Raw genomic sequence first — 14637 nt, forward strand, 5'->3', positions numbered from 1 at the left:
GAGGGATTTTCGACTTTAAAGTCAGAAGTAAGTTCACATAGCCCGGGGATACACTCTTCGATACGTGGCTCCACCAATGTTTTGCCACCGGCCGGCTGCGATGAGGAGGCCTTTTCTTCTTGAGGAACGGTCTTTGATATTTTTGCCATTGCTATATGAGGTTTAAGGAAGGAAAAGGCAAAATTTGTGTTTTAGTAAGAGATTGGGAAACGAAAACCGACAAAGTTGATGGACTTGAAGAGAATAGAAGAGCTTTTGAAGATTAGAAGAAGTTTGAAAGTAAAGTTTGAAAAGATTATGAAGGTGGTCTATTTATAATAGCCACTTTGACGGTTTGAAAGCACTAGTAGTCGACCATCAACTGGCATTAATTAATAATCTTGGGAACTGCAGATGTGATGCTTCAATCGCTTCTGTCGCTTACGTCACGATGTTGACGTCATAATTGATCGAGGTACTAAATCAAAGGCTCAGTTTGTTTCTTCTTGTTACACTCCAAAAAATGAGGGGACTATCTGTATACGGTCAAAATCGGGCCTACCCGATTTTACTGTTTGATCGAGACAAGGGAGTTGCATCGGGGGTAGCTTCGTAATAAATCAGACCCGAGCTCGAAGATGAGACATCAAACCTAGAGATCGAACCTTATGTTGAGACCGAGTCCAACAACAATCGAGATCAAGTATGACCGACTTCGAGGGGAGCATAATAACGGAATGGTGAGATATTAGTAACCGGTCGAAGATCACGGCATGAATCTTGGAACGGACCAAATCAGAAGCGGTTAACTAGCTGTTTATGTGATTTTCTTCTGTAATTAGAGACATACCATAATTAGGTTTCCTCTACTATATAAAGAGGAGTTCCAATCATTTGTAGGGCATCATGATTCACTGATAAGAATATATATACATATATATATATATATATATATATATATATATATATATATATATATGTGTGTGTGTGTGTGTGTGTGTGTGTGTGTGTGTGCTGTTTTTTTTGTCTTACTTACTATTCATCACCGCTTGTTCCATCCTCTGCTGTTCTTATTAACTAACCTCGAGACTATCTCGAATCGAGGTCAAGGCATTGTTTGCAGACCGGTTTGATTTATTTTATTGTCCAATTTATTTATTTAATTAGTTATTTATTAATTGGTGTTGATTTAAATCACATATCCTTAAGCCATAATATAAGTTTAATTGTTACTTAATTTTTAGGGTAAACAATGACACCAATCAGAATTTTTTGATTTAGCTTGTAATGATGGAAATAGAAGAATTAAATGGAATTTGTTATAGGGACTCAAGATATGACAGTCGTTGTTGTCTTGTTGAGGATATATATATACACCGAGGTTATAGAGATTTTTGACAATTCTCTTTCTTAGCTTTAATGGATCTTCTTAAAACTGTAATATTGCAAGTAATTTTTTCCACTAATTAATATAACCAAAATATTTTTCTGTCAATCTAATTTTACTTTTCTACTGAATTATATTTCTCTATTCATTAATTAGTCACGTAACTATATTTAATAATCTAACTTATCGTTTATTTTTTTTATATAAATTATACTCTCTCCGTCCCAATTTATATAAAAGTGTTTGACTAGATATGGAGTTTATGAAATAAAGGAAGGTTTTTGAAACTTGTAATTTAAAATAAATCATAGAAATTTATGGGCTAGAAATAATCTCATTAAGGATAAAATGGAAAATCTAAAGTTGAATTGTTACCAAATATAGAAAGGGGGATGACTAAAAAAAAGGAGTCGCATAAGTTGGGACGGAGGACGTATATTTTTCGGGTTCTCCCATTTCAGTTGTGATGCAATCAACGTTAAATTCATTCAATTTTTTGTACTTTATAAAACCACGTTCTCATATTTTTCATTTCACATCCTCGCTTGTCTATTAAGGCTCCTTATTAAAGCGTTGCTTTAGGCCTGGGATATTGTTGAGCCGCCCCTGACTTATGGTAGTTCTCCAAAGCTGAAGCAAACCGAGGGCAACAATCTGGTTCGAATCACTAATTGTTCGGGAATCCTCATGTGGTGGATGAAATCCCTATCTCCACATCTTAAAACCCTCTTGGCATGATGCAGAGAACTACTAATCCTAGCCACCCTTTTGTTGTATGTGTGAGTCTCCAAACATCCATAGTGGTGTTTATATAAATTATACTTATGGTTAGGGTTAAATTACCTAATAAGCCACCCACATACGTGTATTATGCCCAAAAGGCTATTTTTTTCCCAACCAAAACAGAAGCAGCTAAGAGCCAAAAATGGAAGAATGAAATGAAATTAGTTAAAAGGATTTTACAATTATGACAGCAATGTTTGGTGATTCATACGGAGAACCATTTTTCTCCATTCTCCTAACTGCAAATGGCACTTTGATTTCAAACGAAAAGGCTGCTGACGACCTTTCATTATCTGACCAGCTATCCTCCTTAGACATTTATTTCATTTAGTCTTTGAAAATATAATTCTCAATCACAAGTTTTTTTTGGTAGTTGGCACCTTCCTTATTTCTCAAATTATACTGATATAAATTGCCACTATTATTTGTGGGTAAGCCATTAGTTACCCACAAAAATATAAATATTTTCTTCTTCTTTTTCTGTACTTAAAAATTAAAAATTAAAATCTAAAGAAATAGGAAAAATGAAGAGGAGAGACACATATTTCTCACGTATATATAGAGGCTGTGGCAACCTACAAAATTTATTGGTCCTGCAAATTTTCAACAGAAACTAAAAGATCAATAAATGATCACAACAGCCTCATAAATTAAAATCTCATCTTCCATTCTTACTTCTTCTAGTAGTAGTCATGTCAAAGCTAACTTTCTCTTCCATTTCTGACCTTAAAAAAAAAAAAAAGAACCTCTCTTCCATTTAATTCCAATTCCAAATCCTAGCGATAGCTTGAATGGTGGCCGGCGAGATTGACAACTCCTTGCCCTCTCCTCTCCTCGCCTCTACTAATCCAATGCATGCTGAGCTCATCACTTTGATCACCCTAACCTTTTATCTACTGTATACCAAAGCTCTCAATATTTAACTTGTGTAGTATTGCTTGACTCGGTATTAAATTTAACGAAGAAAGAAGAAGTTTGAAGCTGATGATCTCTTAAATTTGTTTTTTACTATAAAAGTATGTAGAGTAAAATAAGAAGTTTAAAATTAAAGTATTTTAAAATATAAAAATATCATTCTTTTTAAAAAGATTAATAAGAAAAAAAAAATATCGCATAAAATGGAATAGAGGGAGCTAGCAGAGTATCACTACTTCTCATTATCGTTTTATGCGCTCATATTTGACTAAAGAGAGATTTAATAAAGAAACAAAGTTTGTTTACACATAAGCTAAATATGATTGTAAATATTAAAAAACATGTTAACTACGTATCTTTTCATATTCTCTCTTCTAATAAAATATGAACCGTGAATCACAACAATCATAGCAGTGAGAATAAAACGAAAAAAATAAACATAAAATCTTCAAAGATAAAAAAATGTTCTTTTTAGTGGAAAAAAATAAAAATATTTTCACATAAAATTGGACGAGGTAATATATACTATTAAGCAACAAATTAATGTTCTATAGTTGACATGCCGAACATAACTAAGCACTTTCTTACTTTTGCGGTACTTATTAGAGTTTTTGACCAATATTGTCCCTTATTTTTTAGGGAAGATCTATTTTTGTCTATCAAATATAACTCTGAGCATATTTAGTCCCTTAAGTATGCTAAAGTGGAGCACCTTTAGTCTCACTGACAGAATGTGTTCAAAAATTAACGGTGTTAACCAACTCTGATTCATGAAGCAAATCTTCTGCTCTGAAGCAAAACGTTTCCTCTCCTTTTATTGGATAACGCAAATTATCACTTTAATTCCTCATTTTTAGATAATATCTCCTAAAATTTTAACCTTGAAAATATCCCCTTTTGTGCCAGTTTTCAATGAGAAAATGACACTGTATAGCCGCTGTAAAAATAATAGCCGAAAATGTATAAACTTTGTATATTGTTTTGTAAATATATATATTTTGTATGTTAATATACAAAAATTATACAAATTTTATATACTTTTTCGGCTACCATATATTCTTAACTTGGGTTGTATAGCTTGTAGGCTTTTGAACTCGTATCATAGCCAACAAACACATGCTTGACACTTCGATCGCCAAGCTTCGCTCTCCCTTGATGTGGCACATGAGCATAGGCTATGCTCCAAAAGATTCTCAAGTGCTTGACACTTAGCTTTCTTTCACTCCATGCTTCTTGAGGGGCTTGATCTCTAGCATTCCTTGTTGAAGAGCTGTTATTCAAATAAACTGCACAAGTTACAGCTTCGGCCCAAAATTCCTTGGGCATACTTTTAGCTTTTAACATACATCTAGCCATATTAAGAATTGTTCGATTCTTTCTCTCTGCAACTCCATTTTGTTGGGTGAATAAGGTACCGTTAGAGGACGACGAATTCCATGAGACTCACAGAAGTCATTAAATTCTTTTGAAGTGAATTCGCCTCCTCTATCAGACCTTAAATCTTTTATTTTATAGCCACTTTCTTTCTCCACAAGTACTTTGAAATTTTTAAAAGCAGCAAAAACATCAGATTTTTGGTTCAAGAAATAAACCCAAGTCTTTCTACTAAAGTCATCAATGAAAAGTAGAAAGTATTTACTTTTACCAAAGGAAGGTGGATTGATTGATCCACACACATCAGTGTGAACAAGCTGAAGCGGTTTAGTTGATCTTGACATGGCCCCTTTTGGAAAACTCCTCCTTGCATGTTTTCCAAAAAGTTAAACTTCGCATAATTGATTGGGATGGTTGATTGATGGTATCTCATGCACCATGTTCTTTTCTCCCATTGATTTGAGTGCTTCAAATTCAAGTGCCCAAATCGCATGTGCCAACACCATAATTCATTTTGCACATTAGCCTTCAAACACTTTGCATCAATTGTTTTAAGATTCAGAGAAAATAATCTATTATTTGCCATATGCACTTTAGCAATTAGAATTCCACCTGAATCTCTAAGCCAAAGATGCATATTTTTATGTGGATGTCATATTCCTTTTCAAGAAGTTGGCCCAAACTCAAAATATTACTTTTTAATTTCGGCACATAATAAATATCTTGAATTAGCTTGTGACTATCATCTTTACAGGAGATAAGAATCGTGCATATCCCTTCGATTTGAATCTTTGAGGTATCTCCAAAGAACACATTACCTCTCATTGTTTTATTGATCTCAACAAACTTCTCTTTGCATCCACACATATGATTGCTTGCTCCATTGTCCAAATACCACGAGCTGCAATCATCCTTGTCTTCTTCCTTGAGTGCCATCAACAACATTGACTCATATTCTTCTTTCTTGTCGTCAACAAAGTTAGTTTTTTCTTCAACATTGCTACGACATTCCCAAGAGTAATGGTCAAATTTATGACAATTATAGCAATTAATTTTTGATTTGTCATACCTTTGTCCATTATTTTCTTGGTAGTAGTCACGTCCCCTTCCTCCTCTTTGTTCCTGGCCACGACCTCTGAATGTTTGGTGGATTTTAAATTCATTGTTGAAGTTATTACCATTACTTCTTCCTCTTCCATGACCGCCAAGGCCTCGTCCTCGTCCATTTCTTCGATAGCTCTTTTCACCTTAATAATCCTTAAAGCATGCCTGGGTTTTAAGAAGTTTCTCCAGTGGCACTTCTTATCTTCTTTTGATCTTTTCTTCGTGGGCTTGTAAAGAACCTTCTAATTACTCTACCAGCATAGAGTCTAAACTTTAGACTCCTCAATAGCACACACCAGAAAATCAAATTTAGGTGTTAAAGTGCGAAGAATCTTTTCTACCACACAGACATCTTCTATGTCCTTCCCGTATCTTCTTAATTGATTTATAACACCCTTTACTTTTGAACAATAATTCGAAATGTATTCAGATTCTTTTATTTTTTAAACTTCAAAGTCAATCCTTAGAGTTTGAAGTTTTACCTTCCTCACCTTGTCAACTCCTTGAAGAGAATTTTGTAAAATCTCCCAAGCTTTCTTTGAGGTGGTAGCTGCCACCTTCTCAAACATGGCATCATCCAAACGTTAGTGGATGAGCATGAGGTCTTGTTGATTCTTCTTCCTTGTCTTTGCCAAGACATCTTTTTCATTTTGAGGCAGAGCTTCCTCATTATCGGATTTTGCATACCCTCTATCTACGATTTTTCACACATTCTGGGAGCTAAGAATGACTTTCATACGTAGATACCATTTCTCATAATTATCTTTTGTAAGACGAGAGTACTGAAAAGGCAACGTACCATTATTTGCCATGGCTCTGATACCACGTTATTGGAAAAAATAATAATCACACCCAGAAATAATATCCACGAAAAATAATAATGACACAAGAGAGTAACAATGACACCAACTCTTTTAACGAGATAAATACAATACCCGAGCAGAGCAATATTACTACTATGATATCACAACTTAATAGTGTCAAGAGACTACTACAATTTTAAAAGAAATAACACTCTTTATTTAAAATACCTCACTACAATATTACTGACACTCACTATTTATCTCACAGACTATAATCTGTGGATTACTCTCTCTAACTTCTATTGCTTCTCTTTGTTTTGGTGTGTCTTCAAATGAGGAGAAGCTCCTCTATTTATAGCAAAAAATTCTTGGCCTAAAAGTGGATATGATGTCATGGCAAATGTCATGAAAATTTAGTTCACAAATTTGTTATAGTGGATATGATGTCATGGAACATGTCATAAAAATTTGGTCCACATATTTGTTATAGTGGATATGTTGTCATGGCAAATGTCATGAAAACTTGGTTCACAAATTTGAAAAGAAGCCAAATAAATGGCTATATTATACATGGGATTGACCCATCAAATCTCCCCCTTAATTTTGATTTTTCTTCTTCATTCCAAGTCTTGATCTTAATCTCTGAAAATTTTCAAGTTTGATAGGTTTTGTAAAAATGTTCGCTACTTGATCATGAGACTTCACATATTTGAGTTCTACCTCCTTCTTGGCAATGCATTCTCTGATGAAGTGATACCTTGTATCTATATGCTTGCTTCGATCATGATACACCGGATTCTTGGCAAGTGCCTGTGCGGATTTATTGTCAATACAAATCTCTGTAGCTTCAATTTGTGGCAAATTGAGTTACTTCAATAATTTTCTCAGCCAAATAGCATTACATGTACAAGATGTTGCTGCTATATATTCAGCTTCACAAGTCGAGAGAGTAACAATGGATTGTTTCTTTTAACTCCAAGAAATAATAGAATCACCCAAGAAAAGCACAAAACTAGTTATGCTTTTTCTATCATCAATACCTCCCGCATAATCACTATCACAAAATCTCATAAGCTTGAAATCACTAAAAGAAGAATAAAATAACCCAAAGTCAATCGTAACTTTTAGGTAACGAAGAATTCTTCTAGTGACTTTTCAAATGAGTGGAGGTAGGAGCTTCCATGAAGCAGCTTACTACTCCAACTGCAAAGAGTATATCGGGCCTGGTACAAGTCAAGTACCTCAAACTCTCCACAAGACTTTTGAAAAATGTGGGATCCACTTTTTCTCCTTTATCAAACTTGGACAATTTTGTCCCACTTTCCATCGGTTTGTTCTCGGGGTTAGAATCGAGCATGTTAAACCTCTTCAATATCTCTTTTGTATAGCATTCTTGAGAGATAAAAATTTCATCCTCCATATGCTTCACTTCTAGGCCCATGTAGTATGAAATGAGCCCTACGTCTATCATCTCGAACTCACGGGACATATCTTTCTTAAAAGCTTCAAACAAACTTGGGTTATTACCCGTGAAAAAAAGATCATCAAGATAAAGACAAACAAGTAATATATCTCCATTAATATGAACTTTAAGGTAAAGAGAATATTCATGGGGACAACGAGTAAACCCACTGTCTTGAAAATACTTGTCGATGCAACTATTCCATGCTCGTGAGGCTTGCTTTAATCCATATAAAGCTTTCTTCAATCGCAACACTTTATCTTCATGGTTTTTGACCACGAAGCCCAATGGTTATTCAACATAGACTTCTTCTTCAAGATATCTATTCAAGAAGGCTGACTTGACGTCTAGTTGATGGATCTTCTACTTCATTTGCGCCGCCAAAGAGATCAGCAAACGAATCGTCTCCATGCAGGCAACATGTGCATAGACTTCTTCATAGTCAATGCCTTACTTTTGCTTGTAGCCTTTAGCCATAAGTCATGCCTTGTATCTCTCCACATCTCCTTCAGCATTCTTCTTTATCTTGTATACCCATTTTACTCCAATTGCGTGATGACCCTTGGGAAGAGTTGTTAACTCCCAAGTGTTGTTCTTCTTTATTGACTCGATCTCCTCCACCATGTATTATCTCCAGTTTTTATCTGTAACAGCTTCATCAAAGTTCATTGGTTCACTATCAGCAAAGAGACAATATAAAAAATCAAAATTAGTAACTTCTCTTGTGCCATCATAGAGCTTTTGAATGCTCCTTGTCCTTTGTGGTTGCTCATTTGAACTTTGTTGAGAAGAAAGAGATGCAACATTGATTAGAGAAGGAGGTGGAGTTATATCCTGCACAAGTTCCATGGTCTCTGGTTCTTCTTCATCGCCAAAGTATGGAAAAAAATCATATGAAGTTTCTTCCCGAGCTTCCCAATTCCATGCCAATTCTTCATCAAATTCAACATCATGACTCACCACCATCTTGCCGCTACTTGGGTTGTATAGCTTGTAGCCTTTTGAACTCGTATCATATCTAACAAACACATGCTTGACATTTCGATCATCAAGCTTTGCTCTCCCTTGATGTGGCACATGAGCATAGTCTATGCTCCCAAAGATTCTAAAGTGCTTAGCACTTGGTTTTCTTCCACTCCATGCTTATTGAGGGGTTTGATCTCTAATATTCCTTGTTGGAGACCTGTTGTTCAAATAAACTTCATAAGATACAGGTTCGGCCCAAAATTTCTTGGGCATACTTTTAGCTTTTAACATATATCTAGCCATATTAAGAATCGTTCGATTTTTTCTCTCTGAAACTCTAATTTGTTGGGTTAATAAGGTACCGTTAGAGGAAGATGAATTCCATGAGACTGACAGAAGTCATTAAATTCTTTTGAAGTGAATTCGCCTTATCTATCGGATCTTAAATCTTTTATTTCATAGCCACTTTCTTTCTCTACAAAGTACTTTGAAATTTTAAATGCAGCAAAAGCTTCAAAGTTTTGGTTCAAAAAATAAACCCAAGTCTTTCTACTAAAGTCATCAATGAAAAGTAGAAAGTATTTACTTTTACCAAAGGAAGGTGGATTGATTAGTCCACACACATTAGTGTGAACAAGCTGAAGCGGTTTAGTTGATCTTGACATGGCCTCCTTTGGAAAACTCCTCCTTGCATGTTTTCCAAAAAGACAAGCTTCGCACAATTTATTGGGATAGTTGATTGATGGTATCCCATGCACCATATTCTTTTCTCCCATTGATTTGAGTGCTTCAAAATTTATGTGCCCAAATCGCATGTGCCAACACCATGATTCATCTTGCACATTAGACTTCAAACACTTTGCATAAATTATTTTAAGATTTAGAGAAAATAATCTATTCTTTGTGATATGCACTTTAGCAATTAGAATTACACCTGAATCTCTAAGCCAAAGATACATATTTTTTTATGTGGATGTCATATTCCTTTTCAAGAAGTTGGCCTAAACTCAAAATATTACTTTTTAATTTTGGCACATAATAAACATCTTAAATTAGCTTGTGACTACCATCTTTACACGATATCAGAATCGTACATATCCCTTCGATTTGAATCTTTGAGATATCTCCAAAGGATACATTACCTCTCATTGTTTTATTGATCTCCACAAACTTCTCTTTGCATCCACACATTTGATTGCTTGCTCCATTGTCCAAATACCACGAGCTGCAATTATCCCTGTCTTCTTCCTTGAGTGCCATCAACAACGTTGACTCATATTCTTCTTTCTTGTCGTCAACAAGGTTAGCTTTTTCTTCAACATTGCTACGACATTCCCAAGAGTAATGACCAAGTTTATGACAATTATAGTAATTAATTTTTGATTTGCCATACATTTGTCCATTATTTTCTTGGTAGTAGGCATGTCCTCTTCCTCCTCTTTGTCCACGGCCACGACCTCTGAATGTTTGGTGGATTTTAACTTCATTATTGAAGTTGTTACCATTACTTCTTCCTCTTCCATGACCACAACGGCCTCGTCCTCATCCGTTTCCTCGAGAGCTATTTTCACCTCCATAATCCTTAAAGGATGCCTGAGTTTTTAAGAAGTTGCTCCAGTGGTACTTCTTGTCTTTTTTTGATCTTTTCTTCGTGGGCCTGTAAAGAACCCTCCAATTGCTCCACCAGCATAGAGTCTAAATCTTCAGACTCCTCAATAGCACACACCACAAAATCAAGTTTAGGTGTTAAAGTGCAAAGGATATTTTCTATCACACGGACATCTTCTATGTCTTCCTCGTATTTTCTTAATTGATTTATAATAGCCTTCACTTTTGAACAATAATTTGAAATGTATTCAGATTCTTTTATTTTTAAAACTTCAAAGTCAATCCTTAGAGTTTGAAGTTTTACCTTCCTCACCTTGTCAACTCCTTGAAGAGAATTTTGTAAAATCTCCCAAGCTTTCTTTGAGGTGGTAGCATCTGCCACCTTCTCAAATATGGCATCATCCAAATATTGGTGGATGAGCGTGAGGGTTTGTTGATCCTTCTTCCTTGTCTTTGCCAAGGCATCTTTTTCATTTTGAGGTAGAACTTCCTCATTATCGGGTTTTGCATACCCTCTATCTACGATTTTTCACATATCCTAGGAGCCAAGAATGACTTTCATACGTAGACACCATTTCTCATAATTATCTTTTGTGAGACGAGGGTACTGAAAAGACAGTGTATCATTATTTGCCATGGCTCTAATACCACATTGTTGGAAAAATTAATAATCCCGCCTAGAAATAATATCCACAAAAAATAATAATGACACAAGAGAGTAACAATGACACCAACTCTTTTAACGAAGTAAATACAATACCCCGAGCAGAGCAATATTACCATTATAATATTATAACTCAGTAGTGTCAAGAGACTACTACAATTTTAAAAGAAATAACACTCTTTATTTAAAATATCTCACTACAATATTACTGACACTGACTATTTGTCTCACAGACTACAATCTATGGATTACTCTCTCCATCTTCTATTACTTCTCTTTGTTTAAGTTTGTTTTCAAATGAGGAGAAACTGCTCTATTTATAGTAAGAATTCCTTGGCCTAAAAGTGGATATGATGTCATGGCAAATGTCATGAAAATTTGGTCCACAAATTTGTTACAGTGGATATGATGTCATGACAAATGTCATAAAAACTTGGTATACAAATTTGAAAAGAAGCCAAATTAATGGCCATATTACACATGTGATTGACCCATCAATTTCAACTTAGTAGATCCAGAATTTGAGTATGATGAATTTCTATAATGATCCCAAGTTAATGAATAATAATAAATAATTTTATTATTCAATATTTATAAATATAAGTAGATTTTCTTAATATATAAATAAGTTCTGATTTTTTTTTGGATATTACTATATCTCAGGCGAACCTGTTAGCAACATCAGCCTGTATGTTTTTCTATATTTAAACCAGCCATTATATAAAGAAACGTCATTTGGTACATTATAATCGAATCGTTGTCCATATCAAAGAGCCGGCAAAAGATAACTCTATATTAAATCTAAAGATGGTTTTCTCTAGATATTGACATTAGCAGTTAAAATAATATCAATAAACCTCCTTCTTTCCTATATAAGTGTAGCCACAGACTACACAAAATAAAGCCAATAAACTTGTTCTGTTTTCTTCTTCCTACTAGACTAGAAGCAAATAAAAGAAAAGATGGTGATATTGCATAGCACAAAGATGAAAGCAAGAATAGTAGGGTCAGGAAAAGAAACGATAATTCTGGCACATGGGTATGGAGGAGACCAGTCTGTTTGGGATAAAATATTGCCCAAACTCATGTCTAATTACCAGATTCTCCTCTTTGACTGGAGCTTTTCTGGTGCTGTTAAAGATCAAAGTCTTTTTGACTCTGAGAAATACTCCTCCTATGAAGCTTTTGCTGATGACTTAATAGCTCTCGCGGATGAAATGAAGTTGGATTCTTCAATTTTTGTGGGTCATTCCATGTCTGGCATCATTGGTTGCATTGCTTCTATCAAAAGACCGAATCTCTTCAACAGGCTCATCCTTGTTGCATCTTCTCCCAGGTTATTTTGTGTTAGAATGAGAACACTACTTTTAATTTTATTTTTGTTTTTTTAATTAAATACTTAATTATAGTTTTATCTATACCTCACTCTTTTTATTTGGTCGAAATATTTTCTTTCTTTGGTAATAGTCGAATCTAGCACTCTTGTATGCTCTAATTGTCTTATTTAAAAGTTTAAACCGCTAAAAGAGCATATTTTTATTTACTTAATTATTTTATTGTCTTAAACAATTTTGACCATCCTCGATTAAATTATCAAAAGTCGAACAAAAATTAATTTAGGTGCTCATTGTACCGACATGCCTGTATATGTTTATGTTTCTTTTTCTTTATATTTCTGCATAGTTTGGGTTCTGATGTTTCATAGTAAAGGAAATAAGAGCTCTATGAGTCACCATTAAGAAATAATATTTCTTTTTTCTTCACTTGGAATGCAATTTTCACCACTTTGCCTTGCACCTTTAGGTAAAGGTTTTTTAAGGGCTCCTTTGGCCATAATTTTTTTTTTTATTTACTTTTTACCCAAAAATTTTCATTTTTTTTCGAAATAAATGTTTGGATAAAATTTTCTAATTTTCAAATAGTTAATTTCTTGTAAAGGTAAAAGGAAGTATTATTAATAGTGGTAACAACTAATGAGTAGAATGATCACCACGGCAAACCTTCCTTTTTCTTGTTTTAGTTAAGAAAACTTCATCGTTAGATGTACATTCAAAACTTAAACGTGATAGATTGAATCTTTTATGGTTCTTAGTACCGGAAATCAATACACTTTTAAAATTATAAGTTTAAAATTTCATATTTATTAAAAAATTTACTCCCTCTGTTTTAAATTAGATAAGGTACTTTTTTTTAGCATGTTTCAAAATAAATGACACATTTCTAAATTTAAAAATAATTCAAATTTAAACTCTTTATTTTATTCATTTTATCCTTAGTGAGAAACTTTTATAACCATACAAATATCATGACCCCGCAAAGTTTTTACCCCTTAAGCTTTTAAGATCACAAATTTTAAAAATCTTTTTTTTTCTTAAATTTCGTGCCAAGTCAAACTATTTCATATATATCGAATCTAAACGGAGAGAGTAGTAATTTTTCACATTATATAACTTTTGTATCAATTGAATCCACTGACCAAAGACTACATCCTCCTCCCACTGTTCATCATCAGAGTTGGACCGTATCGAAAAAGTTAAACTTTTCTTGCAAATATTTATCATCTTCTGTAAATTAATAGGTCGAAACTGTCGAAAGATACGGTTTATCCTTTTATACACCTGTTGTTTGGTCCTTGTGTGTCTTCAAAATAATCTAGCCTAACAACTCATTTTTTCTTCTCCCTGGCCGTACAGGTTCATTAACTTGGAAGATTATGTAGGAGGTTTCGAAATAGCAGATATGGAGCAGATGTTTCAAAACATTGAGGAGAACTACGGCGATTGGAGTTCAGGCTTTGCTCGTATAGCTGTGGATCCAAGTGATCCTCCCTCTGTTGAGAAATTCGAGAAATGTTTGAAAAGAATGGGAGTTGAAGTTGCATTGCCTTTGGCAAAAACAGTTTTTCTCAGTGATTATCGAGGCATTCTTGAAAAGGTTGTCACCCCGTGTACCATAATTCAGAGCAAGATTGATTTTGCTGTTCCAAATTCAGTTGCTACCTTCATGCACACCAACATCAAGGGAGAATCAACGGTCGAGATCATCAACACTCGAGGCCATTTCCCTCAGCTCACTGCGCATGAACAATTCCTTAATGTAATTCATAGAATCTTAACTTCTTAGAAATATTTCTTGCATGCTTGTTTTTCTTCTTCTTTTGTTTGTTTGTTTGTTTGTTTGTTGGTAGTGAAAGAAAAAGATGAACTAATGTTAAAAAATGATCATTTGTGAGATAAAGTAGTACTAGTAATCTTGTTTTCATGACCTTTATTGGATATAGAAGATGATATATGGTCTTGTCTGTCTTAGAAAGATTTGTGTGGTTGTCACAGTTTGGGATAAACATACTGTCTCCTCTGCGCAGAGGTTTTGATAGCACAGTTTGTCACTTGGTTATGACTAAGAATTTCTCATAAGGATAATTAAAACTGTTCTATCAATAGGTGTTTCTAGGTGTCACGACCCAAAATTCCAATCAATCTGAGTCGTGATGGCGCCTAACATCGCTGGTTAGGCAAGATAACACGCAACAGTAAAATATGAAAGAACTGTAATAAATGACTAACAACAGGATAATAACATAGCGTAAAAG

General features: G+C 34.3%; 2 protein-coding genes across 2 annotated transcripts; one reads left to right on the forward strand and one right to left on the reverse strand.

Annotated features, from left to right (window-relative positions):
* Positions 1 to 10355: 10355 nt before the first annotated feature.
* On the reverse strand, positions 10356 to 11018 carry LOC138892407 (uncharacterized). Its single transcript, XM_070176119.1, has 2 exons — positions 10946 to 11018; positions 10356 to 10900 (listed from the first exon to the last, which is right to left on the reverse strand). The coding sequence occupies exons 1-2, from the start codon at positions 11016 to 11018 to the stop codon at positions 10356 to 10358; spliced, it is 618 nt and encodes a 205-aa protein (XP_070032220.1).
* Positions 11019 to 11796: 778 nt separating this feature from the next.
* LOC104087677 (strigolactone esterase D14) lies at positions 11797 to 14357 on the forward strand. Its single transcript, XM_009592216.4, has 2 exons — positions 11797 to 12381; positions 13739 to 14357. Exons 1-2 carry the CDS (start codon positions 12008 to 12010, stop codon positions 14166 to 14168), a joined length of 804 nt encoding a protein of 267 aa, XP_009590511.1. The 5' UTR covers positions 11797 to 12007; the 3' UTR covers positions 14169 to 14357.
* Positions 14358 to 14637: the final 280 nt, after the last annotated feature.

The sequence above is a fragment of the Nicotiana tomentosiformis genome, chromosome 5 (genome assembly GCF_000390325.3).
Source record: "Nicotiana tomentosiformis chromosome 5, ASM39032v3, whole genome shotgun sequence".
NCBI lineage: Eukaryota > Viridiplantae > Streptophyta > Magnoliopsida > Solanales > Solanaceae > Nicotiana > Nicotiana tomentosiformis.